The sequence below is a fragment of the Nesoenas mayeri genome (genome assembly GCF_963082525.1).
Source record: "Nesoenas mayeri genome assembly, chromosome: 1".
Classification (NCBI taxonomy): Eukaryota; Metazoa; Chordata; class Aves; order Columbiformes; family Columbidae; genus Nesoenas; species Nesoenas mayeri.
In genome coordinates, this window is record NC_137541.1 from 77,190,314 (window position 1) to 77,217,841 (window position 27,528).

The following is a 27,528-nucleotide window of genomic DNA, read 5'->3' on the forward strand; positions in this document are numbered from 1 at the left end:
TGGGTGAATGAAGAAGAAACATTGCGATAAGGTGAGGTGTTCAACAGAAATAATAGAATTGATGATGCACTTATATAGTGAGGTCATGCAAAACCTTTCAGTGACAGGACAATGGCAATTTTTTGGTAAAAGAGAAGACACATTCACACATAGATAGTCATGGATGACACAGTGGAAAGGTTACTAATGCACAGCACTTTTGGAGAGGAATGCAAAATCAGTGAGAACTAAACCTATAGGACTAGCAGTTTTCTTCATGGTGTTGTTCAATCTGAGCGTAAATTATGCCCCTTATCCTGACCTGGGTCTACTTGGAGTAACAAGTCTTCAGGGAAGACATTGGCGGTTATTCCATTTGCTTAGTTCTTGTGTCTTAGGCTAACTTAATAAACTTGCTTTATAACAGAGAAACTTCTTGAGTCTTCCGTGTTTCCTACACGTGAAAAATCACAGAATGTCACAGGAGGCAGGTACTTACAGGAATATTAGGGGCAGCATAAAAATATTTATTGAAAAGACAGAAAAGATAGGATTTTTTTTTTTTTTTCTTGATTGGTAGAACGTTGTGGTATAGTCTGGGCTTTTTTTTTTTGTCTGAAAATAACTCAAACTTGAAAGCAGTGACGTTTTCAAGATAAAACAGGAAAAAAAAATATGTAACTGTTCTGTACTGCTTATGAAAAGGATGATGTTTATGAATATATTTAAACTAGGGCGGGCGTGGAGCCTGATACTTTCTCAGTGCCCTAAGGGGCCACAAGCGGCATCAAACTACAACCGGCTGAAACTGGAAAGCGGAGCAAGGTGGTTGGCAGGTACACACCCTGCAGGGGAGCGGAGAAGCGAAAAAAAAAAGGGGCGTGTTACGAAGAAGCTGAAAGACAAAAATTAACCGCAGCAGATAACTCAGAGGCTGATTACAATCAAACATTTGCTCGGTGACCGACCGGGCGGCGCCCCGACAGCTGCCGGCCCCGCATTCCTTCACGCCCCGCCCGCCCCAGCGGTCGGGTGGCGGCTGGGGGCCGCTCTCCCTCCCTCACGGCTGCCCCTCCACAGCGGCCGGGAGCTTTTGTTAGTCCGTCTCCCCCCTCGTTGCCCCACGGCCACGGGCAGGTGGAGGCGCGGGAGGGGGCTGAGGGAGCGGCGGCCGGCGGGCAGGTGAAGGGGGGAGGCGAAGGGCAGGGCGCCGCCAGGCCCCGCCTGCTCTCCCAAGCTGCTCCGCGCCGCAGCCGAGGGGGAGGTGGAGCTGCTTTATCGGGAGCCCAAGTGGAAATTTCCCCCTCAGTTGCCGGCTCCGCCGCGGAGGAGACGCTGAGGAGAGAGAGCCGCCCGCCCTCGCCGCCCAGTGCCGCGTCCCGTCCGACCGACCGACCGCCGTCATGTCCAACTACATCCACGTCCCGCCCGGCTCCCCGGAGGTGCCCAAGCTGGACATCACTGTCAGCGAGCGGGAGGGGCCCGGCTACCGCCAGGGCGCCCTGCAGCTCCTGCGCCGCCTGCGGCCCCACTGGAGACCCGAGGAGGTGACGCTGCAGGTACGAGGGGAGGCCGGGCGCGCCGCCGGGGCCTTGCGCTTTAGGTGGCCGGTAAGGGATGCGGCAGCCTGGGCTTGGGCAGGGAGAGAAGAGAGACAGAGAGAGGAAGGAAGGGGGGAGGGCGGGCGGCCATTGTGCGGGGGAGCTGCCGCCTCGCTTCCTTCCCCTCCCCCTCCCCGCTCGCTCTCCGAACGCAGCCCCCTGTGCTGAGCCCCATTTGCTCGGCAGCCTGGCGGCGGGGCGTGTCGGCGCGGCAGCATCCCCTGCCCCCTCCCAGCCCTCCTCCTCCTCCTTCCCCCATCGCTCGCTTTCCTCTTCCTCCTTTCGTGCCCTCACCGCTGAAACTTGTCTCCCCGCCTTGCCTCCGTTATCGGCGGGGAGAGCTCTCCCACCCGCTCTCGGCTGGCGGCCCCACCGCACGCACGACCCCCGCTGCCGGCTCGGGGGGTGAGGGCTGCGGTAGCGGTGGGGGACGGGATGGGCCAGGGCCCCGGGAGCCGGGCAGGGGGTGTTCGTGAAGCGGCGGTGGGGGCTGCCCACCTCCCCAGGGCAGAGCGGGAAGAGGAGGGGGCGGCTGCTGAGGTAACGGGGGCGCTCGGCCGTCGGCCTCGGAGCCTCGGCGGGCTCTGCCCGCGCCATCGCATGTTAATAAATATGAATACACGCCTTGGGTTCGTCGCGGAGTTTTGTTTTTTAGGCTGACGGTATCTCGGCAAGTGTCAGCCCCGTTAAGGTCCGTGCTCGCATCTGTTAGTCCCGGCCGTGCGGGGAAGTATCGCCGCTTAGTGTCTGGTATTCTCTAGGTGAGCGATCATTCATATTTGACGAGTCATCTGCCAGAGGATTGGCTGCTTTTGTGCTTCTAGAATATACGTAGCCTGGCCCCATGCAGGTCTCCAGTCAATTTACCTGGCTAAAGTAGCAGTTCAGGTGCAGCCTGTGTTTAGTTGAGCGTTTTGTTACACGCTGTTAAGCCGCCTTACTCAGCAGTTATTAATATGTGGAAGTGTTTTATTTAGTGAAGTTCCTCTGAAGAAAGCTGCTGGAAATAATTTATATAGAAAAACTGAGCACCTTGAGGTAATAGCACATAAATTGACTGATATTTTCTGAAGTTTCTTGGTAGGAAAAGAAAATTGACATACGCCAGTCTAGTAACTGTGAAAATAAAACTTATGAGGTTTTTCTAAGTAATTTCTTTAAGAGCTGTAGGCATTAAGTTAAACATAGTCCCAACATCTTGAGGTGCAATGAAAATAGATTTACAATGTGTAATTTTAAACAGGGTTCTTGGAGTTCATAGAATATCTTGAATGAGTAGGGACCCAGAAGGATCATCAAGTCCAACTCCCTGCCCTTTGCAGGACTACATAAAATTACCCTTGTTTATGTTCTTTCAGTTCTCTGATGAGAGTACTTATCAACAGAACGTTTTGCTTTCTTTCCTACAGGAAAGCTAATAAATGAAAGTGAAACATTTTCTTATCAGGGAGGGATGACTCTAATCTTGTGGGAAAGTTCTAGTAGGTTTAAAGAAAAAAACATGCTGCTTCCTTCCTCTGTCACCCTCTTCAGAAGAAGCAATTAACAGAATAAAAACCACTGGTACCATTGGTGTGAAACAAGGACTAATTTGACTGGTCTTGCAAGGGAAGTGATAGTCTACAGCCCATGGTTAGAGGTTTCTGTCTGAAAATTGTTGTGAGTTTTGTTTCAGCCAAGTTACTTTAAAACCCAAACTTTTCAACTAGTTGTATTATTATTATTATTAATAGTAATTTTGCTTTTTTGGACAGCAGAACATCCTATTTATGAAACTCTTTAATAAACACAGACTAAAGAGATAAAAAGGTTAAACTGCTATGTGCATGTAACAAGCAAGAATGCATGTGCTTTGAAACTAGTTGTATCATCACCATTGCTGCATTTTGTTAGTTGCACATGCATCATGTACAGTAAAATGCTGAAAGATTGCTGGTTTTATTAAGAGGATGGAGCAAGCAGAAGGTCTGCCTTGGAGCTGTTTCACTAGAGGAACATACTTTTAGGAGGGAGATGAAAATGACAATCATGTTGCATGGAAAATACGATTGAAACAACAGTATCACGGCAAAGTAGACAAAGAACATTGATAGGTGGAACAAACTACTACTTCCTCTGAACTCTGCTGTTACCTGCCTTTGCTCTTAGTGCCTCTTGGGTCGAAACAATTATTAAGAAGTTGAAGAGTTCAGACTTTGACTTTAGAAAGTTAATTAACTTCTCTCATAAAAGTTTACTCTTTTGTGTCAAAATTGTTTAGTCAGCTAAAAATTTTAAAACAGTAGTTAAAGTGAGGATTAAGCATTAAAATTTTCTATCTGAGATTTATATGTATTCAAAATCAGGAATATATTTTAACATTTTAAACTTTTATGTTCTCTGAAAAAAAAAAATGTAGGACAGAGGATACAAACTTAAATCTCTAGTTCTTTAATTATCCCTTTATTGCATTATTTAACAGAAAGTTGATATTAGCCGTAAGCATTGCCAATTATTTGCTGAATCACAAGCAGTTCTACTATAATCTATCTTACATTATATATGAATGTTATCACTACAAACTAGTACAAATATTCAAGTTCTTTTACACTGATAAAGAGAAACAAAATTTTCCTGTCTAGGCACTGACCTTCATGTAGATACTTTCTGCAGTTGTCATCTGAGGATGTAATAGGAGCTGCATAGAACTAGGTATTGTATTTTCTGACTCTTGAATTCCTGAAGCTTGATTTTTCTGCCTTACAGTAATACAAAGCAGTGTCGTCAAACCCAATCTGTGCTTTTTGCAGTAGTCACTTTTGATTCTCTAACAGGTAATTTTGGTAATAAAATTATAGTGTGGTTCAGGTTGGAATGGATCTCTGGAGATCTCTCACAACCAGCTCTAAAGCTCACTGCTTGCTGAATTCAGAAATTGTTCGTGGTGAACATGAGAAAATGTTCTTTTGGATTTCATAAACAAAAATGCTCTTCAAAACTCATTCAAACCCTGTTTTGAGTTAGTGAACAGCTTGAATTGTGACAGTGGACATTTCAAATTTTATATTCTGAACAATTCTTTATTAATGAAAGATAAACTCTTTAATTATTTGAAGAGGTTCTGTCATACTTCCTAATGTAAAAATACAGTCACAGTTTGGAATCTTTTCCCAATCTTAAGAATTTTTTTTTTTTCTTTTAAGGAGATTCATTCATGTTAGTAATCGAAGATCAATGTTCGATTACAGTATAGGAAGGTTGGTTACCACTTTAGTAAGTACAGGTTCGGGATTCTTTATCTCATGACCTATTCTACATCTTGCAAGTTTGGTCATAATGAAGGATTCAGTAGGTTAATATGCAATTTCCTTTCTGCAGTGTAATATTATGGTGCAGGAAAAACAATGTGTATTTCTTTGCATTCTGAAGTAATCTTTAGCATTGAGAATAAAAGCTGCTTGTTTTTATTGGTGAAAAAGCTTAGTATTAATAGTGTCAATTTATACCATTATTTGGATAGACCAGCATTATAACTTGTGTGTGAAAAAAATCAGCTGCAAAATCATATAAAATGTAATAAACATTATGTTCTAGCAAACAGTGCTCTTGTCCTGGCCCAAACCTAAGGGGAAAGGGAGGTAGGGAATCAGTTTCGCAAAGGGGATTGAATTCTTCAGTAAGACTTCCCTTCCTCCCCAAATCCTGCAAGCTCCTATGATCTCCAGATCAGTCTAATTATTTTGGCTTGTGTGGTGCGGTTTTGAGTTGAGTGTTTTTGTTTTCTCTGGAATAATTGGACATTGCTTGATTTCTGGTATTGTGTCTTTGTTGACAAGATGTACGTCTTCGCATGACTTTCCTATTGCAGCATTTTATAATTCTTCGCAAAAATTTATTCCTGTAGCTATGAAATGTCAACACACAAGACAGAGCCATGCTTATAAAGAACTGTGATTTCACCATGAAAACAACACTACTATCAATTTTTTTTATATATGAGGTTAGCTTTTTCCCTGTCGTTTTGCTTTTTCTTCTGGACTTGGGCTTAATAGCTTTGCTTCAGGCAGTATTTTCTGGCTGCTGCTCTAATTTCTTTGCTTGTGTGGATTTTAGCATCTTGTTTGTAACAAACTGTGGTTATGTTCAGATTTCTCAACTAGTTAAAATATTTCACAGTTTATTTAAACAGACTGAGTATGGGGTTTAAAGCTTTGAAATAAATTATTGGTAACAGAAAATGTTAGTCTTGGAAACAAAGTAAACTAACTTTATATTTTGTATCTCAGTGTCATTTTTCAGGAGAGGTCTTCATTGCTCAGCTGCTTTTAGGACATGCTCTTAGCAGTTGTGAAAACAGTCATGACATAAAGAGGAATCACTGATTTCACAGATTAACATTCTGAAGTGCTAATATCTCTAAATGAAGAACTAATGAGTGAAGGAAAGAATAAGAAAAGTTAGAGTTTCAGAATGGGTTGCGCTGCTGATGTGTTGTGGAAAAACTGTAATTTGAGGTGTGCCTTGAGCACGGAGTCACAGTGAGTGGGAAATGTGGGCAGTATTGGATGTCATTTGAGGCTGGGTTGGCTTCTCCATTCTTATTGAGCTTCTGATAAAGCTCGATAATCTCAATCCCTTGTTGTAAAGGGTTTTTGTGATATCAGCAGATGAGGCAGCAATCATATATGTGGTGACATTTTATGTAATTTATGTGCCATGTCACAGTGTATGAGGTCATCCAGCTATGTACAGTGTAGGTGTGTTTGTATTGATGACTCTGGTTCTAATTATAGAGAATTGGTATTTGTTTAGACACGGCTTGCATCTAGCTAGGTAATGGCATAAAATTTATGCTATAGACTTGAAACACTGGAAATGAAGGTAGCTTATTAAGATGTTATAGTTCCTGTTTGCCCTTCCCCTCTGCCCCCTTTCCTACCCCCCCTTTACACAGATATTTCATGTCAAAGTCTTCTAGGGTGAGTAGCAGCAAATTCATTCTTTGAGTTTGGATGAAATTTTAGGCTCCTTTTGTATTAGCTTAATTTTTATCTGTAACTGTTCTTATCAATATCGCAAAATCTGTAAAAATATCTAAACTAATTCACAACTTTAGCAGTCTTAACTAGTTATCTGATGTTGACTGTTTTGAGTTAGGAGGATATTCTTCAGAAACAAGATGAAAAATATGTAATTTCTCTTTGAGGTTTTCTTCTGACAAACAAAAAAGCTTTCTCATCTTGTCATACATTTAGATCAGAAACAGTCCTTGCAAGTGGTGATATATCTATAGCATTTATAGTAGACTACTGGCTGAATTTTTAAATGGTATTTATATTGAGAATATGGAGGATGTGAAACTTCAGTTAAGACTTTCAGAGAGAAAAAAAACCCACAACAACCCACAACAAAAAACAGAAACAAAACATGCACCATGGGGGGACAGGGGGAACCCAAACAAAAAACCAAACCCGAACTGAATTCTTCCTTGAAGTGGCAGTGTTGATAGTTTGGTAACCAAAAAAATGCTTAAGTGATACTATGTAGCATAGGTAGCGGTGGTATTGCATTCTCTGTGCTGCTGCATCCCAAGAGAACAGTAGAAAACTATTAGGTTGGTGCAAATGTAATTGTGGTTTGGACCGTGAATTTTAAATCATTATAACTAGGCTCAAACACATATTTATAGGAACCATTACAATGAACAGTTTTGTAAATGAAAAATGAGTTTGTTTATTCCTGCAGTGTAAAAATCTGTGCTCTGACATTTGATGAACTCTTGGAAAGCATTTTCCGCATCCTGCTGGTTGTGGAAGCATTTTCCTTGCAAAAAGTTGAGATGCTTGAAGAAGTGGTAGTTGGTTGCTGAGAGGTCAGAGGAATATGGCGAATGAGGAAAACTTTGTAGCCCAATTCGTATGACTTTTGAAGCACTGGTTGTGTGATGTGCGGTCAGGCATTATTGTGGAGAAGAATTGGGCCCTTTCTGTTGACCAGTGCCAGCTGCAGGTGTTGTGGTTTTCAGTGTATCTCATCGATTTGCTGAGCAGACTTCTCAGATGTCATGGTTTCACCAGGGTTCAGAAAGCTGTAGTGGATCAAACCTGCAGCAGACTGCCGAAGTGCTTTGGAGGTTCTTCTTGTTCAACCACTGAGCTGGTCATCATGTAAAATCCACTTCTCGTTGCACATCACAATCTTATTGAGAAATGGTTTTTGTTGTTGTGTAGAATAAGAGAAGACAACATGTCAAAACAATTATTTTTAAATTTTTGCTCAGCTCATGAGGCACCCACTTCTCAAGCTTTTTCACTTTTCCAATTTGCTTCAAACACTGAACAACCATAGAACAGTCGACACTGAGTTTTTCGGCAACTTTTGGTGTAGCTGTAAGAGGATCAGCTTTGATTGCTCTCAGTTGGTCATCATCAACTTCTCATGGCTGACCACTATGCTCCTTATCTTCAAGACTCTTGTCCCCTTAGTGAAACTCCTTGACCCACTGCTGTACTGTACATTCATTAGTAGTTCCTGGGCCAAATGTGTTATTGATGTTGTGAGTTATCTCTGCTGCTTTATGACCCATTTTGAACTCGAATAAGAAAATACCTTGAATTTGCTTTTTCTCTAACATAATTTCCATAGTCTAAAATAAATATACAACATGTAATAAGTCAGTAGCAAATAAAACATAGCTTGAGAAAAGCACATTAAAGGATGTGTAACATAACCACATTTAAGAATGTATTCAAAATCAAAGGGCAAATTTCAACAACGCAAGACCCACAATTACTTTTGCATCAACCTAATAGTTTTAGATTTGTGCTACCTCACCTGAAAGTATTTACTACAATGTGATAAATACATATCACAATAATTAAATTTTTGCAGATTACAAGAGTACCAGAAACTTGCTGCTGGATTTTTTTAATGCATTGTATCGTGTTCTTGACTTCTGTCAGCTCTTTGTATTTCTTGATTTCTTTCCATAACTTTCTATCTGCTATTCATAACATTTTTTGGATTCTTCCATCTTTTCCCACATGACCTTGAGTTTACTGATTATCTTATCTGTGTCATCAGAGTCCCTTCTTTGTTAATGCTGCTGAACTGATTATTTTTTTATAGAACTCCTCTTTTGCTCTACTCCATCTTGGGTTACATTTCAGGCAAGAACTGATTCTTTAAATGCCATAGTGAAGGCATTCTGAATAAAAGATTAAAGTGAAATTATATTCTTTTACTGGTAGAAAGATGTTTTCTCATGATGGAATATGGAAATTTTCTATTCTGCATAATGTTATTAAATAGAAAGTAAGCAAACCCTTCTGCCTTTTTAAGAAGAAATAACTGAAATGCTCCTGGGTGTAAATAATTACTTAGAGCAGCATGTTACAAATAGATGTTAATAAGTAGTAGTTCCTAAATTATCAGTTGAGGTAGTCCAATTTCCTTGTTGTAGATTTCTTTTTATTAACACTAATGAGATTTGTTTTAAGGGGATAATAGGCCTGTGCAGTATGACAAAAGCTGTACAGTGGCCAGAAGTTTCTGTTTAACAGCATAAGCAAGTAAAATTCTTACTGCTTCTTTGTGTCAGCACTGCTGAATGTCTGTGGGTTGTTTGTGGTTTTTTTGTGTTGCTTTTTTTGTTTGGTTGTTGTTGTATTTTGTTTTTTGGTGTGTGTGTTTGTTTTGTTTTGTATTACCACTATTTCTGATGACCATAGAGCCTTATATTTTTCATGGTGCCATTTTGTATGCATAGAAAGGCAGGAATCATTAGAGGGTTGTTTTATAAGAAACAGTGGCAGCATAGGTTCCAGTGATTTGCAATAGTGCGGTTGTATGTTTGGGATTATTGCCTGTTTTGTTTGCTGCCTTTGCCATTCAAGAAAGACAATAGACTTATTTTTCTTCAGGGGGTAATGGATTTTGTACTTACTGGTTTTGATCCTTCTTAGTTCAGCAGAACTTTTACTTTTTGGCCTTGCAGTGATAGGATAAGAGCATTTCCTAATGCTACATTTCAGAAGTTTTAATTTAAGTGTGGCAGACAAGATACCTTTTATCTTGATTAACAGCTCAACATAAATAACTTTCAGCAAAGTGCTCTTTAAACTTTTTAATCAGTTCATTATGCTTTTATGCTTAAAATGTATGAGAATCAGTACTTCTGCATTGATTTGCCATATTAAAGTGTTGTGTCCCATTCTTGGCTCCCCAGTATGAGAAAGATCCAGGCTTGCTAGAGCAATTCCAGCAGAGGGCTGTGAAGACGATTGAGGGACTGGAGCATCTTTCATATGGGGAGTGTCTGAGGGCTGGGACTGTTCGGCCTGGAAAAAAAAGAGGCCTTGTAGGGATCTTGTTGATGTGTATAAATACTTGGTGGGAGGGAAAGAAGAGGGACAAAGTAAAACCACATGCAAAATTCCTTCTAGAACAGGTTGCCCAGACAGGTTGTGGTGTCTCCAGGCTTCCTGGGGATTTTGCTGGACACAGTCCTGGGCAACTGGCTCTTGTTGGCCTTGTTGGAGCAGACAGGTTGAACTAGATGATCACAGGGAGGTCCCTTCCAATCTAAGTGATCCTGTGACAATACACTTACAAGGGAGAATTTTATAAATTGAATATGTTATAATATAAAGTTGTAATTTGTGATTTGCAAGCCATACTTGAATCGCATTTAAGTACTGCCTGTTCAAATTAGGTAGCACCTTTCAAGCACATCAAACTTCTCTTGATGCAGCATGTACATTGTTGCAGCAATATGTTCATGTGTACAGAGAAAACTGAAAACATCTGCATATGTGTCAAGCAAAAGAACAGGGCAGTGTTAGGATACAGTTGTATCCATTTTAATGAGCAAAGCAGTATCTATAGTGTGAAATGGCATAGTTTTCTTAGTTGTGCTGATCAACATTGTAACATTTAGTTGCTGTGAAGACTGCTTGAGACAAGATTCTTCATGGCTTTTCTCCTGTCTGGGTTATTGAAATAATAGCTAGTAATAAAGTGTGCCCATAAATTGTAAACCCTTCATTTTGAGTCAATCAAGGAGGCTTTGTAAGTAGGTTTCTTATGAATTTATGGTTGCCCTGTGTAGATGAAAGTTATGTGATTGCTGAACCTACTTCTGGAAGTTTAAGTGTTCTTAACTGTTTTTTTTAAAAAAAGGGAGTACTTTCACATCCTTTGCTATTTTGCATCTCTCCTCAAGAATCTTGAGCTGTATCTTGTTGAGTTTATTTACCTTGTAGCATAGGAGTGCTGTGGAAAGCAAGACATAATAGCTAAAACACAGCATCTTCCACTGTAAGTCTTGTCATTTCCTAAATGGGAGACTTGACTCAACTTCAGTTTTGTTTTGTTTAGTTTTGTTTTGTTTTGGTTTTTTTTGAGGGGGTGTGTGTTTAAAAAAAAAAATAAAAGCGCTTCTGATGCTTGATTTCTCTATATCTCTGAGATTTGGAAAAAAGCTGTCACTTGTGTTTGAATGATAGTACTTTACTTTTGAAAATAAAGGCTACCTCTGGGAGGGGCATGGGGAAGTTCAAGTTTCTGAATTGTTTGGTTTTCAAAAAAACCCAAAATTGACCAAGGCTCAAAGGAATGATAGTGCCTGTAGAGAAGTTTGCCTGTTGTTGACATGTATCTTAATAAAAGAAAAAACATTAATGTTTAATATAGGTCTGAAATGCAACAGACCTCTCAATTTATCAGTATTTTTGCTCTGGGCCTGACTTAGAGTTTGAGGGAGGAGAAATGCAGGAAGATGTGTGAATAAGGAATTGAAACTGTTGTCATTGTACACTTAGTATTTGAATTCTGATAAATAGGTTTCAAGTTTTAGCTGATTTTTCTGACATCTGTTACAATTATGAATTTAAAAAAAATATATATATATATATATTAAGAGTCTTCATGTTGCCTTTGAATAAAAGCTGCTTCATGGACCTGCATAGGTTGTGAAAGCTCTGTTAAAGGTGATCAGACCATATGTCCCATTTGTCTCTCATGCATATGCATGTGAATAACTGAGAATTAATGATAAAAGCACTTTGTAATGAAATGTGTCACATTAAATTTGCAAGATGTTTGTCTGAGGGAAAATTGTGTACGTTGACCAACTTGAAGCTACTTCCTGCTGCTCGGTGCAAGGTCCTGAAAGGAGCTTTTGTTCTTCATGTGAGAGTTTATTATTTTTAAATTGAGTTTTAATTGAACTTTTGGGGGCAACAGAGTGGGAGAAAACGTATGACAGTAACCACTAAAAAAAATTGTACTTGAATATGAATTACATTTGCTGTAATAACCTTGACTTTAAATTGTTCACTGCTTATGCTTAAGGCTGTGGGCAGCTGTTCAGTAGTTATGAAAACATTGGCATTCTTGCTTGTGATACTGCTTGTCACCTGAGAATGTTAATGTCTTGCCTGTTGGTCACTCACCTAACAGCTAGAGTTAATATGGGTAGTGCTCATCCAGCAAGTTCTTAAGCATTCAGTCTGTGTTGACAAAGTGCAAAGAATTTGAAAGCGTGAAACATCTGTTTTCTGCTTTGTAAAACTGTCCCAGACTGTAGGAGATTAAGAACTGCTGTGTTGCTCTTGCAGGCACTGAGCTGGATTTTAAGTGCTTGACTGCGTGCAGCCCAGTAACTTGGGATTTAGTCTGCTTGTCAGGCAGTGTTTGCAAGAGTTCAGAGTGTATAATGACTGTTTTGGGGCTGGGCCCATTATCAAATGGAAAGGAGAAGCACCAGTTAAGGAGTATTTGTTGTTTGTGTTTTTTTTTTTTTTTTTTTTGGGTCTGCCCTCTGCTTTTTCCATGACTAGGAACTTGTAGTATCCATGCCTCCATCATTATTTGAGAGGCAGGGAGTAGGTTGTCATTAGATGCAAACATAATGCTCAAATAATGTTCTTAACTTTTGTAGAAAGCTACTTGCTTTATCTTCAGGATGTTCAGGCATCAGTGACTTGACTGGGCAAAGTCTAGTAAATTACAGGGCTTTAAATGTTGCTTTTATATTTGTCTTAATGATAAGGACTTGAAGTGTTGTGGGTTGTTTTTGTTTCCTTTTTCCTTTTAAATGGCATGTACAAGTAAAGTGGGAGGATAGTGGTCTGAAGCTTTTAAATTTGGAATGGTACTTGAGGCTGAAGACTGGGGTCTTGCATTTTAAGTACTGTCTCAAATGTGTAGAGGAGCAAAAGTGACTTTAGGAATTGTTCTCAATCAGTAGAACCTCAAGGCTGGTGGGAAGATTATAACCACTGAACTTGAACTGTTTCTGACCTGAATTTAAAAGGAGATAGTTTAGAACTCCAGGAGTATCTTTTACCAGTGGTGTACTGATCATCAAGAACTGAAATTCTGAAGTGCATCAAAATTGTTATTGATTTTGTGCTGCCTATATTCATGACTGTTTTTCTGTTTAGGACTGACTGGTTTAGGATTCCTGCCTTGTTGGGGCTTTGCTTTCAGCCATTTAGTCTGTCAGTTTCAGAGTGATTATGTGGAAGCTTATTTTACAACATTAGGCTTTCCATTATTGCCTTTTACAGGTAGCATTTCAGTAGTTTACAGTACTGTAGCACATTTTCCTTTTCGCATTTTGTGTTACTGGGAAAAATCCTCGCCATTTTCTCCGTGATTTTCTTGTATCTTAAAGTGTTTTCATGAACTAAAGAATAACCCTGCATTCATTTCCTGCATGCTGAAAATACAGATCTGAGTTGCTTCTGCATTATTTTTATTTTTCAGCTCTTCACTGATGGAATCACCAATAAACTAATTGGCTGCTATGTGGGTGACATAACAGACGATGTGGTTCTAGTTAGAATCTATGGCAATAAGACCGAGCTCTTAGTAGATCGGGATGAGGAAGTGAAGAGTTTTCGCGTGTTACAGGCTCACGGCTGTGCACCTCAACTGTACTGTACTTTTAATAATGGCCTGTGCTACGAGTTCATGCAGGGAGAAGCACTGGATCCAGAGCATGTATGCAATCCAGATATTTTCAGGTAACCTTTTTTTTATTATTATTTCATTATTCAAGTTCTGTGATGCATTTATAGTGTTCTATCAGGCCCAAAGGATCTCAAGCTTAGTTCATGAGCAGGCAGAGAAGAAATATTTCTATAACTCTGCACTAAGTTGATGTTCACACTCACGACAGCTTACGGTCTTCTGTCTTAGTTATCATGGTGTTTCAGTGCTGAACAAATGATCCTTTTTGCCTCCCCAGAAAGCTATATACTCACTAGAGGTCTGTTAATTGTGAGTATTTAATACTTGCATATTACTGTTAGGGAGATCATTTAACATGGTGGAGTTGTGGGAGGCTGGACTTGATTAAAGCGAGGACTCTCAGCTCTGTTTCTAATACATTCCTTTTGTGAATAAGTTCAAGATAGGCTTCTATAGAGACAGATTTTTTTTTTAAACTATTAGCAGTATAAAAAAAGTGCTGATGTCTTAAGATTTTAGCTTTTCATATATGCACTAAAATGTATTTGCCTAACAATGGCAGCTAATTTAAATTAACTCTTCTAAAGATAAGCAAGTTGAGGAGTAGACTGTAAATACAGGTGAAGTATGCATGCTGTGTCTGAACTCCAGTCCTTCCTGCCTCCTCTCCCTTAAGTAGTGCTGCTAATGACCTTTTGAGCCTTTACAGGTGCTACCCTATATCTGTGCTGCTCTTGTTTAAACCTCTTTGGATTCCCTTGCTGCATTTTTTACAGTTTTTCTGTTAAATATATTGTAGTTGTCTTCTCTTGTTGCTAGGAAAAATATGACAAAGACTGTTATATCTACTGCAATTATAACATTAATCTTAAACTTTTTAAAATTTTTTTAGACTCATTGCCAGACAGCTGGCTAAAATCCATACTATTCATGCACACAATGGATGGATCCCTAAATCTAATCTGTGGCTGAAGATGGGGAAATACTTCTCTCTCATACCCACAGAATTTATGGATGAAGAAGTAAATAAAAGGTAGATATTTCATTATGTGATTTCCAGATTTCCCATTCTTTCTAGTGGAGAGGTAGGAGAATGTTTAAAAAGAAAAGTTTGGGTTACCATGTAATGTAGAAAGTGTGTAAAATTTTGAGTTTAGTCATACTGTTTATACTGAAGTAGCTATGTAAACGTCAAATATGGTAAGGAAAAACTTTAAATTCATTTGGTATATTGTGTATATAATACATGAAGTTCTTGGTTTGATTGGGCACTCAATAGCACAGGGTAACGAAGATGATTAAGGGAGTGGAGCATCTACCTTATGAGGAAATGCTGAGGGAGCTGGGTCTCTTTAGCTTGGAGGAGACTGAGGAGTGACTGTATTAATGTTTACAAATATGTAAAGGGTGAGTGTCAAGAGGATGGAGCCAGGCTCTTCTCAGTGACAACCAACGGTAGGACAAGGGGTAATGGGTTTGAACTGGAACACAAGAGGTTCCACTTAAATTTGAGAAGAAACTTCTTCTCAGTAAGGGTGACAGAGCACTGGAACAGGCTGTCCAGGGGGGTTGTGGAGTCTCCTACTCTGGAGACATTCAAACCTGCCTGGACACCTTCCTGTGTAACCTCATCTAGGTGTTCCTGCTCTGGCAGGGGGATTGGACTAGATTATCTTTTGAGGTCCCTTCCAATCCCTAACATTCTGTGATTCTGTAGTTTACTCTTTTTAAAGAACCACGGTCAAGTGAAATATTTCTTGAGGTAGTTGTGTCTCAACAGCTTTTAAGAGATCTATCAGTCTCCCAAACTGAGACCTATGTTCTGTTGTGAAATGTTCTGAATAGTGAAAGCATATTTCCTGGGGTTGCAGGAGTACTGCTTGTTGTTCATTCCCATCTGCACCTCTTAGCTCTCCTGTATTTGTCCAGTTTATCAGTTTGTCTGTAATTGCATGGCATAAAAATTAATGAAAGACTGTTTTGTCTGATGAGATGAACTCCCAAAGCATTTTCCAGAGAAGAAAAATGTATCAGCTCATTCTAGACTCGTACAATCATGCAGTTTCACATGGGTTTAAGGATTTAATTACATTTTGTTTTTAGCATCCTGGTATAGCTCTTGTATTGTCCATCAAACTTTTTTCTTAGGAGCTTAAAAAAATAAGATAGTATTTCTGAAGGGTGCTAGCATCAGTCACTGGAAGATTTGGATAAGAGGAATGGCAAAGCTAGGAGCAATATTTTATTTTTACATTAAGTTTCTGTGCTGTAATCTAAATCTTGAGTTGAAGACTTTTTCAGGGATTTGAGATCAAACTTAACTTAAAACTGTAATTCGGAGCTGTTTGTACAATATAATGAACTTCATATCACTCAGTAAGCAGATTCCAGCTTTAAAACATTCTTCTTAGAACTTTGAAATCACTGGTGCCAACTTGCCCTTCTTGCTGCATTGTAATTAAAGAATGATCTAGCAAAGTTGTTTGACATTGTTTCTCCTACAACATAACATTTGTAAGAAAACTGACAAAATTTGAGTAGTTAATTGAAAGTCTAAAATAGAAAACACCTACTGAAGCATGTTTACTGTGGCTAGACCTAAAAATGAGTCCGAATTTCCTTTGTATAGATGCATATAGTACTTGCTATGCATTCTGTTTGAAGGCAGTAATGTAGTGTGAGTGAAGTGAATGAAATTCATGCTATAACACTTGTAATCTTTACTCCTTTAAAAAACGTGCAGGATAGTGTTCAAGTTCCACTCCCGATTTTTGGACTACTGTCTGTTTTACGGCACAAACAATCTTCAGAGAATTGGGATGACAGAAGGGAAATTATTGTTGTAATTTGACTGCCTTGGTGCCAGGGGAAAGAGTGCTCTTGTCTGGGAGAAGGTCTATTGAATTATTTGAAATAAGAAGGTAGTGGAAAATAACAAGTTATTTCATTACAAATACTCTGTATGGAAATAATTTTGCTAAATATAAACACTCAAACTTCTTTTACCTGAAAAGGTTTTTAAGTGACATTCCAAGTCCTCAAGTTCTTCAGGAAGAGATGGCCTGGATGAAGGAAAGGCTGTCAAATTTAGGATCCCCAGTGGTACTCTGTCACAATGACCTGTTGTGTAAGAATATTATTTACAACAAGAAACGAGGTAGGTATTGAACTAAACAGTAAGTAGTGGATTAGTTTGTTTATGCTGTGATTGCATTTGTTACATCAGTAGTGTCATTTTACTGACTTTAACGAGCAAACTCAATTTGAGCTTTCAAGACCCAATGTAGTGGTAGTGATACCTGTGCAAATTTTAAGTTGCTTAATTAACTAATTCTCATCTGTATGTTACTGTACAGATGAAGAATGTTTGTGTTCCTTGCTTTATTTTAATGAATTTGTTAATCCCTAGTCTGCCTGTATGACTAGGCTTCAAAGTGTGCATTTGTTTGTTAACTCTATTCTAGTCATATAAAGCTTGTCAGAAGAAAAGTCATACAAGCATAGAAAATAATGTGAAGATATTATCTTCTATAGTGTGTGTGTTGTTCTGATTTTTTGATTGTTGGAAGACACCTTCATAATGAAGTATCTTAATGATGCTTAAAACTATACTCTGACTCAATTTATTTCCTCCATGAGGTACATAGGCATATTAAAGATTTCTACTGTAAATACATAGTTTAAGCAATTGTAGGCAGTACATGTCTTAGCAGAGATGAAATACTTTTTTTTTTTTTATTATAATAAGTTTAACTCATTATTCATGTTATTATAGAATGCCTTAACTAAAAATCTATAAAGCTTCTGTATAAACCCATTTTTTTTATTCCTGGATTTTAGTGGTTTGAGGTTCGGTTACTAAATAAATCAATTAAACAGGTTATTGAAACAAACTCATGACGCTAAAATTACCGTGGTGCAGTAAGAATGCACAGCTTTCCTCCCATCTCAAATACCTTAGTTCAGCTGAGTGCAACAAATTATTCAGGCTAGATGAAGATGTTCTTCTGAAGTGAGGATAACACATTCCTTCTAGTAGCTTCATATTTGTTTGTGACAGTTTGATAACACTGTTGATATGTAAGCCAAAAGCATATGAAGTAAATGACTATGAATTGAACTGGAGTATTCTCCATCAGTCATAATTGGTCTTTGACCTTTTAAGATTATATGCCTTAATTTCTAAATAAAAACTAAAAAAAAAAGAAACAAATATATGCTGGAGTTGGTTCTAGTATGAAAACTGGCTGTGTATATGTAACCAATTTCTTCATCAGATACGCACTGAATGCATGTAAATTGAGAAAATAAAGTCCTTTAGTGGCTTGTATACAATTTTCGCCCTAGTGATACAATTCTGAGGGGAATTGCTAGCACTTCTATAGGTATATACATACGTGTGTGTATATATATATATATACACATATACCTGTACAGTGCTATTAACAGCAGTATTAAATTCTAAGAATTCAGTATGTAAGTTCAGCAGTTTTATGTAGTTACAATGGTAAGTTATAGTTCTGCTTAAAAAGAGGAGGGTGGGGAAAGCATGAAAGGTATGCAAAAAAAACCCAAACAACAAAACAGCTTGTGGTCTTAAACACATTGAAGTTGTGATACTGTGGTACCAAATATAAATCTATTGTTTCTTTCAGTGCTGAAGCTACCTTGAGTTTTAGCATTCCATAACAGACCCGTTGAGGTAAAAGTAACTTTATAGTCACTTTTCATAGTAGAACCATGCTGGGGAAAAAAAAAAATCAAGGAGTTCCTTTGGAGGCTCACTATCACAGTCAATAGGCTTGAAGTTCCTACTTGTAAAACAAATGCTATATGCTTTCCTTTTTGTAAACAGAATGGAGGAAAAAACAATGCCAGTAGTGCATCACTTATGAGCAATCCTACAATAAAGAGTGTGTGAGTGCTTAGTGTTTGGGGACAGGGTGGGGAGGAGGGAGGTGCATAAAGCACTCGGGCTTCAAGCTCACTGTAAACATCTTGGTGGGGGAATTACTTGGAAATACGAAACACACATTTATTAAACTTCAGTTTGAATGTTGCACACGTACTGTGTTGTAGAACTTCTACAATCTGGGTACAACAGGTACCATTTTCATAGTAACCAAACCTCAATGCCATCTGTAGAGTATTTGTTGCTTGAAAGCTGTTTCTTACAGTTATGTTGTACAGAGCGAAAAGTATCAACCTGTCAGTACAATTTTGAGATGAGGAACATGATTTTGGAACTGGAACCTTAGCTTTTAACTGTAGATAAACATGTATTGCTGGAATTCTACTTAGGAGAGCAAAAGTTTTTATTGGTATACAAATAAATTTGCAAGAGCACAAAATAGAATCTTTCAAGATGTACTTTGTTAAGTATAGCATCAAACAGTATGAAGGCAGTTCAAAGCTTTTGTGATGCTGTACTCTTACTAAATTTACTCTTTAATCTAGAAAGGCTCATGTGTATCAAAAAGACCTTGGTTGACCCTAAGCTGGAACTAAAGAGAGGATCGGTCTTCTAGATCAACTACTAATTTTTTTTCTTCCTTCCCAGTAAAGTTTGAGCAAAGCTGGTAGCATCTATCTGGCTTTTCAGAAGCTGACAAAAAAAAAAAACTCGCTGTATTTATAATTTTGTTTGTGAATGCTTAATTTGCACATTTACTAGGTGTGGGGTGGGTGTGTGTATGTATTTTTTTTTTTTAAGTTGCAGACTATTGATACATACTAGGACTCCTGTCCAATGCAGTTAGAATGATTGTGGTTTGTCCCAGTGCTTTGCTTTAGACTTGTACTCTGCATTAAATTCATGCTAAATTTGCAAACCTGAAAGAAAAATCATAGTTTTGCCACATGCTACTTTTATGAAGAATCGGTCTCTTTTCCTTACATTTTATTTATGAGACTGGAATAGAATGTTGAGTGCTAGCTTCATTTAATGGAGTGTCACTCGTCTTATTTGAGTTTGTTCACGCTGTGGCTCAGAGGACTCCGCCTCTTGCTGTTTTGTTAATGTCCGCTTGCAGTCACTCAGGATATGAAAATTTGCAAGTGTTACTTTATATAACTTATAATTATCAGCGTGAACTACTCTTTGAAGGATACAACTAAGAGCTTCATGTTGCTCTTAATTACAATTTGGGCATCAAGATAGTCAAAATATGCTTGATGCTTGGTACTGCTTCTTTGTAGACCTTGTGTTCTGATGCTTTTAAAGTTTGGTATTTTTTTTTCAATATGAATGACTTGGAAGTTTCCAAAAATACCTGATGCTTTAAGAGTATTCAAATACTTGCTATTCAATAAGACCAAGTATCAGTATTCTTTTGTCAATATCTGTTTGTGCTCTTTTTGAATGTATTAAAATCACCTGCCAGGAAGTTAAGTGGTAGATGGCTAGTTTTGTTCTGTTTATTCCCTCTGCCTACCCAATGTTTTCTATGATCTTTGGTAGGAGTCTGTGGGTGCTCAGTGCTTCTGAAGACTGAGGTATGTTTAAGGCTTCTGGTTTTGATCTAAAAAACTTTTTTTTTTTTCTTTTTTTGCAGAGGTATATTGGGTATTTATAGCTAAAATTATTCTTTGGGTATATGACCCATTTGTGAATTTTCTAGTATGTTCATAGCATAGATCATTGTCTTTACTGAAGCTGTCTTCTAGGGCCTCAGTGCCTCACCTGATGAGCAGGATGGGACGGAACTCAGGATACATCATTCTGCTGTGGTAACTACAGCTGGGACTTGCACGTCGGAAGTGCTTACCTTATTAAACCGTTAAAAATGAAGAGCAGCTAGAAAGAGAGGTGTCATCGGCCTCCTATCTTTCAGTTCACTGAGGAGATCCAACAGATGTCCTCTTGACTACTACTTGATCTATTTAAAAAATGAATTTCTGGCATATGGAACACAACATGTATTCCATTTCATGTATTTATGTAGTTTTCATGGATTACATTGCATGTTGTCTACATTAGTAGACCCCTTGATGAAAGGAGTGCTTTTCATCTTGAAATGTTCAATACTCTTGATGTCTCTATTCCTGTTGATAACAGTAGCTTCTCCAGAGAGTTGACAGAGCTTAATTTTAAATCATGTCCCGCTTCAATAAAATACAAATGCACTTTGACTAGTGTCTCTTGTTAGTCTGCCTGCCCCCTGTGAAACCAGCAGGATGTACAAATTCTTTGTACTTACTAAAAACCCCAAAACAAAAGCTAGCTGCTTAACTGCTAGTGTAAGCCATATCTTTTAGGAGTGGCTTTCCTATATATAATCTACATATGAATCCTATATGAACTGCAGTAAATCTTAAAAGCAACTTCTAATACTGTAGATATTTAAATAATCAATGCAGAGCTGCTTCTGCTTCTAAAACAAGGTAGCTGAGACATGTATGCGTTTGTGAAGTGGCAGACTTAGAGTTTTTGCTTTCTTTCAGTTTCACAAAGAACTGTGCATCTTTGAGCGTTTCATGCAAAAATTAAACTTTGGGTTGAGTTCCACTGTAGCCTAAGTCTGAAAGAGATCAGTAAAAATGCAGGACTTTTAAACTTTGAACTTCTGTCTTATTGAATGTGAGTTTGCCAGATTTTCTTCATCTGCTAGAGATAAGTATGCTGTTGTTGCTACCACGGGGTGGTACATACTGTGCTGCTTGTACACTGAGTGGAGGTCTATCATGTCACTTGTTCACACGCATTTCCCCATGGAAGAGTGCCTGGTGACAGTCTCATGTGTATTTTGTTAGATTCAATTTTTTATTGTGCATAATGTTACTTATATCTGCAATTAAATTTTAAATGTTAGGTGTACTTAAAAATGCATGAATGCACATAGGTATAGTCAAGATGAAATTTGTACATAAAAGAAATGGAAAGTATTTCTTATGTTGATATCTTGCAAGTAGACTGTTACCTGCCATGTCTGTATTTTACATGGGGGAGAAAGGAAAACCTTCTGAATATGAGCAATATCAAATGTTTGTGTTTGTAGGGGGGGGAACTTCAAGAGGTCAGCTGCATAGCAGAATAGTAACCAGGGTTGGGCTGTGCATTTTCATTGGCTTGTAACTTTCAGGTCTTTCTTTTTAAAAGTAATACTAGAGAACCAGTAGGAAATGCAAGCCTATGTGGTACATGAGTCTGCCAGTCAAGCAGTGGCAGAAGTTAATCTTTGACAACATTATAACATCTTGGCTGCAGCTGCTGTAAAACTTCTTGTCCCTTCAGAGTTCTAGAGAACCTCAATTTTCTGTTGCCAAGAAGATTTTCCTGGGAGGAGCTTGCCATTCTGCAGGCCATTTTCATGTTTGTCAGAACCTAAAAGGTTTAATCTCATAACCTTGGTAAGCAATCCTCTTTCTGTGGAAGTAAGGGTAAGCTCTGATTTAGAGGATTGTGACTAAGTGATCTTGTTTGTGTTGTGGGGTATAACTAATATTATAAGTGCTCAGGCAAGAGGATTTATCTATCTGGAAAACATTGTGTTAGTATTTCAGATATGGTAAAGATGAACTGTATATATATACATACAAGGAACACTTCTAACAAAGTTGTTCTGTGATAACTTTAGCCAGGACATTTGTCTGGCAAAGCTATTGCATTTGATATGTGCAATATCCATTAATCATAAAGAGGCAGTATGTTAGACACTTAAAATCCTTAGTCTAGGAAACACTTAACATTATTCTTGATTTTTTTGTTTGTTTGTTTTTGTTAACTGGAGTTACAATAGTTAGCATTAGTATCTGTTAGATGCTTGCAGTCTTGCTAAGATGATGTTCATTGTAATAGAAGGTATATGTTTTTATTGAGTAAATATGCAGCTAGTCATCGAAAGAATGGGTGTAGTGAGGGAGAAGGATGCAACTGTGAAGATTACCGATTTCAGCCTAGCAGTGGGAAAGATAAGGTTTTACATTTTAATGTTCTAGTGTGAACAATGCTTAAGTTAACCCTGAAAGTTTCTGAAAATTTCAGAAATTTTGCTGGTTTCTCTTAAAATACAAGAGTTCTAGTTTTAGCCAATCCATCCTGTTAATGTCTTGGTTGATGTACTGTAGACATTCTTGAGCAGGTTCAATGCTGTTATTACCCTGAGTGAAGCATTTTCCTTAGCTTTGTTGTAGGTGAATGCATTTTGGAAACATTTAGGGCTATTTGCTGCTTTACCAGTCCTTGTTTACATAACACTATGTAGTTTCAAGGACTTGAAGATTGTCTGCTGGTTTCTTGAAATTAGTTAAAGTCAGCTAAAAAAAGCAACAATTAATAATAATCTTGCTTTGCGAGTGTGATTGGGGGAAACAGGAAATATCAACATGTTGCAATGTGTTAGTCCACTGTGGTTTTATACTTGTTTTAGAGTAAACAAGACTGTTCTTTAAGCAGGAGATGAATTTATCTGCTGTTTCTACATAAAGTTTGTTTAAAGGATCCTCTACTATATTTCTTGTTTTGAAGGTAAGGGATGCCCTCATGTGGTAAATGTTAAAATTGAAATTCTGCTATTCAGAGTTAAAAATTGAGAACCGTAATCTCCAGGTAGTTATTTAAGAGCTTTCTTGAATGAATATTCAAGGCAATCTCATATAATAAAAATCACAGCCTTACCCTGGAATGTCTGAGTGTACACAATGGGGCATAAGCAAGATGGGTGTGTGGTTTAGTTTAGTTTTGTTTTTTCCCTAAAAACTTCAAAGGACAACAAAGGATTAGGGCTTTGACTTCATTTGACATGAATTCTGATGTTGCTGCTCTTGTGTCTCACATAGGTGATGTGCAGTTCATAGACTATGAGTACTCTGGATACAACTACCTGGCTTATGACATTGGAAATCACTTCAATGAATTTGCAGGTAAAAAATAGATTTCTGAGGTAAAGGTAAACTGATTTTATAAAAAAGTGCTTGTTCCTGTACATTCTTTTTTCTCCCTTTGTATATCTAGATACGTTTATATAGCTGTTCATGTGATGGTATCAAACTGTGTTAATGTCTCATCTTGTAGGCTGATTAATGCCCTTCCTTTGCAGCTCTGTTAACCCAGAAATGGGAGCATCATGTCCTAAATTTTGGCAGTTAGGTAAATACAGAACCCATAGCTTTCACTGTATCCTCCTGTGAAATGACACAGCAGGGTCTCAACCCACTGTAATGAAATACTACTGATCTAACTTTTACAGAGTAGATTTATATTGAGAATATGCTGTGTGGTTCCACCATTCCAAATGGTAGACATGTGTTTTTTTTGATGGCTTTGCATGTGTGTACTAAGTCCTTGCCCTGGGGTCATATCCTAAAATGAGAAGTAAAGGTTAAGACTCTGTAGTAGGAAAAAGGTGGGATTTTTGGAAAAAGATGTTGGTAGATTCATTACTTTACTAGTTCAAATTGTTTGGTGAATGCCCATTCCATTTACTCCATTAAACAGAAATAACCTTGTGTATGCTGTATTATAATTTCAGAAGATGGGGCAACAGGAAAAAACATACATAATGGTTACTATAGTAGGAAAGTGCAGTATGGTGAAATTAGGAGCCCTAATCTACCTGTAATTGTTTCACAAACAATGTTAAGTCTATGTAACTTTAAAAAAAATTCAGAGTGTATATTTTGTAATTTAAGTATTTATAAAGTGAGTGCAGTTCTTTGCAAAATATATTTGAGACCTTTTTATTTTTTTGTTCTTGGACTTCTTCTAAGAGTCTGACAACATCTGTATAGAGCTAAGTAAGATGGCTAAACACATACTTCTTTTTTTGGCCTATGAAGAACAGTTGTACTTCACCTCTGCTATTTTTTCCATCCAGTAAAAATCTGTTGATTTGCTTTAGGTTTAAGAAAAATAAGTTAATCTGGCACAGGAAAGAGTTTAGGTGATAGGAAATCGTACTGTTCATAAAATAAGACTTAAGGAGAATTCTGAAATCCCCTGAGAATGATAGCTAGTGGAAGCAACTGTGATCCACGTTAGACACTGTAATGTTCTAATAGATATTTTTTCTTTCTCTAGGAGTAAATGAGGTAGACTACAGCCTCTATCCTAACAGAAAATTACAGGAACAATGGCTGAGATCTTACCTTGAGGCCTACAAAGAATATAAAGGATTTGGCCCGGAAGTCAGTGAAAAAGAAGTGGAAGTTCTATATGTCCAAGTCAATCAGTTTGCACTGGTAAATAACAAACTGTTGATTAGAATATATTAAATACTATAGAGAAGTTTGCTACTCTATGGACAAATGTAATTGCCAGTTTCTCACTGAGTGCTCCTTAGCTTGTTCTATGGAACCTTTGTTATGTTATGTGTTAAAAAAAAAAATCTCTGTGGAATATTCTTGCTGAAAGGGGCAGTGAGCATTCAGAAAATGAGACTAGCTTTTAGCGACTATTTCTATTGACTGTTTAGTGATCTGGCAAGTTCCTGAGTTAGCTCGAGCTTATGGTGGGTTTGTGTTGAACTCTTACAAGTAATGGTAAAAAGACAGAAGAAGAGCATGATAGTGCTTCATAAAGATATATAGACCTTATGACTCTGAAAGCCTTTTTAAAGATGACAAAATTTTGTTAGAGTGAAACTAGGATACTTTGTGGGTATTTTAATTTTTTTTTTTCCTGGTAATTAGGTCACTCAAGACTTTCAGTACTACCTTAAATCTTTCCTTGCCCACAGTGTCTTGACAAGCAGGGAGTTGCTTTCAGATTAGTGGTTTAAGTTGTAGGGAACTGCACATGTAGTCTCCTGTAGCTCCCCAGAAGTTCTGCCTGTCCATACAGTGTGAGGGCTGGCTGTTTGAGTCTGTTCCCTGTTACTCCTGTATCTTGTGCATTATAAACTGTCTCCTACCTTTCACTCTGTCTTTCCCAGACTTCGGATGTAAAAGTTTCACTCCCTCGTTCTTTCCCTTTGAAAGGATGGAGTGAGTTCAATTTTGATCTGCCTTTAGAAAATTCCACCTGGCTGCTTTGCCTCATCCTTCAGAGAGGAAAAAAAAAAATCAGGTGTAATTCATGGAGATAGAATAAGTAGTTGTCGTATTGGTGTGTTACTGAGTCCTTGAATGCCCTGATTATGTATACTGTTAAAAGCAGGTTGAAGATGTCTTCTCTTCCCCCTTCCCCCAGCTTTGTGCAGTTCCCAAAGGTAATTTAGAGGTTCAAGTTATTTTTCTCAGGTGTCTTGTTCTGCCTAGAGGATTTAAACAAGAAATTTTGCAGCAAAAGTGCCTTTTACCCAACAGCTAGATAATTTGATTTTGCTTTTTCCTTAGAATAAAATACCAAACTATTCATAGGAGGACTAGGGCTAAGAAGCCAGCTTGGCCTTATTTCAGTCTTCTTTCTGACTAATCCAAGCATACCTGTTACTGTAATAACTTGGATTTTCTAGCAAAAAGGTAGTGGTTGCAGTGAGGAAATGCAGTTCACGTTTTAGGAAGATGATTATTAAACAAGCCCTTAAAAATACCAGCTTTTTTTTCCTGTTATTCTTTAAAAATCTGTATTATCAACTGTTACTGTTAAATTCAGCTGTCGCATTCATTTAGGAAAGTTAGATCTGCAATTAAGTAGGCTGGTGGTCTGTTTCAAAATAGATAGCATTGTTTTGTCAGTTTTAAGCTATGGTCATATTAATGTTTAAGAGGATAGAGTTCTGTTTAGAGAACAGCGCAAGGCCTGCCTATAGACCACACATTATGCACAAATGCTGACACAAATACTCTTGTGCCAGTTGATGTGGGAAGCTTTGTTAAGAGTAAATATGAACTAAAGTTAATGGATGCTGGTGTAAAATCCCAAACTGCTCACTATGAGGTGAAGTTATCTAACGTAGAGGTACAAGAAAGATTCACATGTACATGTAATAGTTGCCATTTTAAGGTGTTTTCAGGTGTGTGTGCATGCACATCTCTTCTACACTTCTGGTAAAGTGTTACATACAAGGTTCAGGAGGCAATTTAGGTAATTACTGTAAGCAGTTATTTACTGAATGGAAGTCTGAAGTGTATCACTTGTAACCTGGGTGGTCCAGAAATGGCTTCCACAAGGAGACTCTCAACCTCATATATTTGTTAATTTGAAGTATATTAACAATCATATCATTATTGTAATCCATAGTTTCAATTCAAAACTGAACATGGGCCTCCAGACTAGTTGTCTGGATTTTTAATGGAAGTAAGTTTGGAACAGATGAGAAATTTGTGTAAATGCTGATGAGTTCTCTTACAAAGCTACAGATCATATATCTTTGTCCAAGTCAGTCGTGAAAGTGAATTGTAGCTATGGCCTAACGGTTGTAATCAAAGGTTCAAAAGGAGTTTCATGTTTACACTAGAGCTGAATACAGGTAAATAATATGTTTAATTAGCAGCACCAGGAATGAGCTAGTTGTGCTTCTGTACATTTTTTCACTGTGTATATAGTTGGACAGTGGTCTACTTAATAGGTGTCCTTTTTCATAAATGCAACATTTAATAGGTGTCCTTTTTTGTAAATGCAACATTATTTTTCTTGAAAAAGATGCGTGGAGAGTCAGGAGGAATGGAATTACGCCTCTGATTGCCAGTAATTAATTCTATAATACTTGTTTACCAGTCTGCTTTGGTAAAGAGAGATAAAATAACTTTCCAAAAAGATTGGGTTTTGAGAGTTCTCTTATAGATAACTTTTTGTGTCAATGTGAGAATGCTTACAAGTTGGATTTTATACGATGTTAATCTTTCACTAACTTCTTTTCTTTCAGGCTTCCCACTTCTTTTGGGGATTGTGGGCTCTAATTCAAGCCAAATATTCCACCATTGACTTTGATTTTCTAGGGTAAGTGTGCTTGCTGTATATAATCATAGAATAATTGATGCTGGAAAGGACCTCTGGGCTCATCTAGTCTAGCACCCCAGCTATCAGAAGGTATGAGGTCTGAGCAACAGATGTGATGGATCTATGTGATCCTACTACAATTCTTAACTTTTAAGAGAAAACAGGACAGTA

At 38.1% G+C, this 27,528-nt stretch overlaps 1 protein-coding gene across 1 annotated transcript in view; it reads left to right on the top strand.

Moving 5' to 3' along the window:
* Positions 1 to 1,276: 1,276 nt before the first annotated feature.
* ETNK1 (ethanolamine kinase 1) overlaps positions 1,277 to 27,528 on the top strand; it is a 34,154-nt gene continuing 7,902 nt past the window's right edge. Inside the window, exons 1-7 of the mRNA XM_080340223.1 lie at positions 1,277 to 1,538; positions 13,332 to 13,591; positions 14,431 to 14,571; positions 16,553 to 16,695; positions 23,316 to 23,399; positions 24,556 to 24,716; positions 27,284 to 27,357. Coding sequence (XP_080196349.1) covers positions 1,383 to 1,538; positions 13,332 to 13,591; positions 14,431 to 14,571; positions 16,553 to 16,695; positions 23,316 to 23,399; positions 24,556 to 24,716; positions 27,284 to 27,357 — 1,019 coding nt within the window. The 5' untranslated portion in view covers positions 1,277 to 1,382. The remainder of the gene's footprint in view (positions 1,539 to 13,331; positions 13,592 to 14,430; positions 14,572 to 16,552; positions 16,696 to 23,315; positions 23,400 to 24,555; positions 24,717 to 27,283; positions 27,358 to 27,528) is intronic.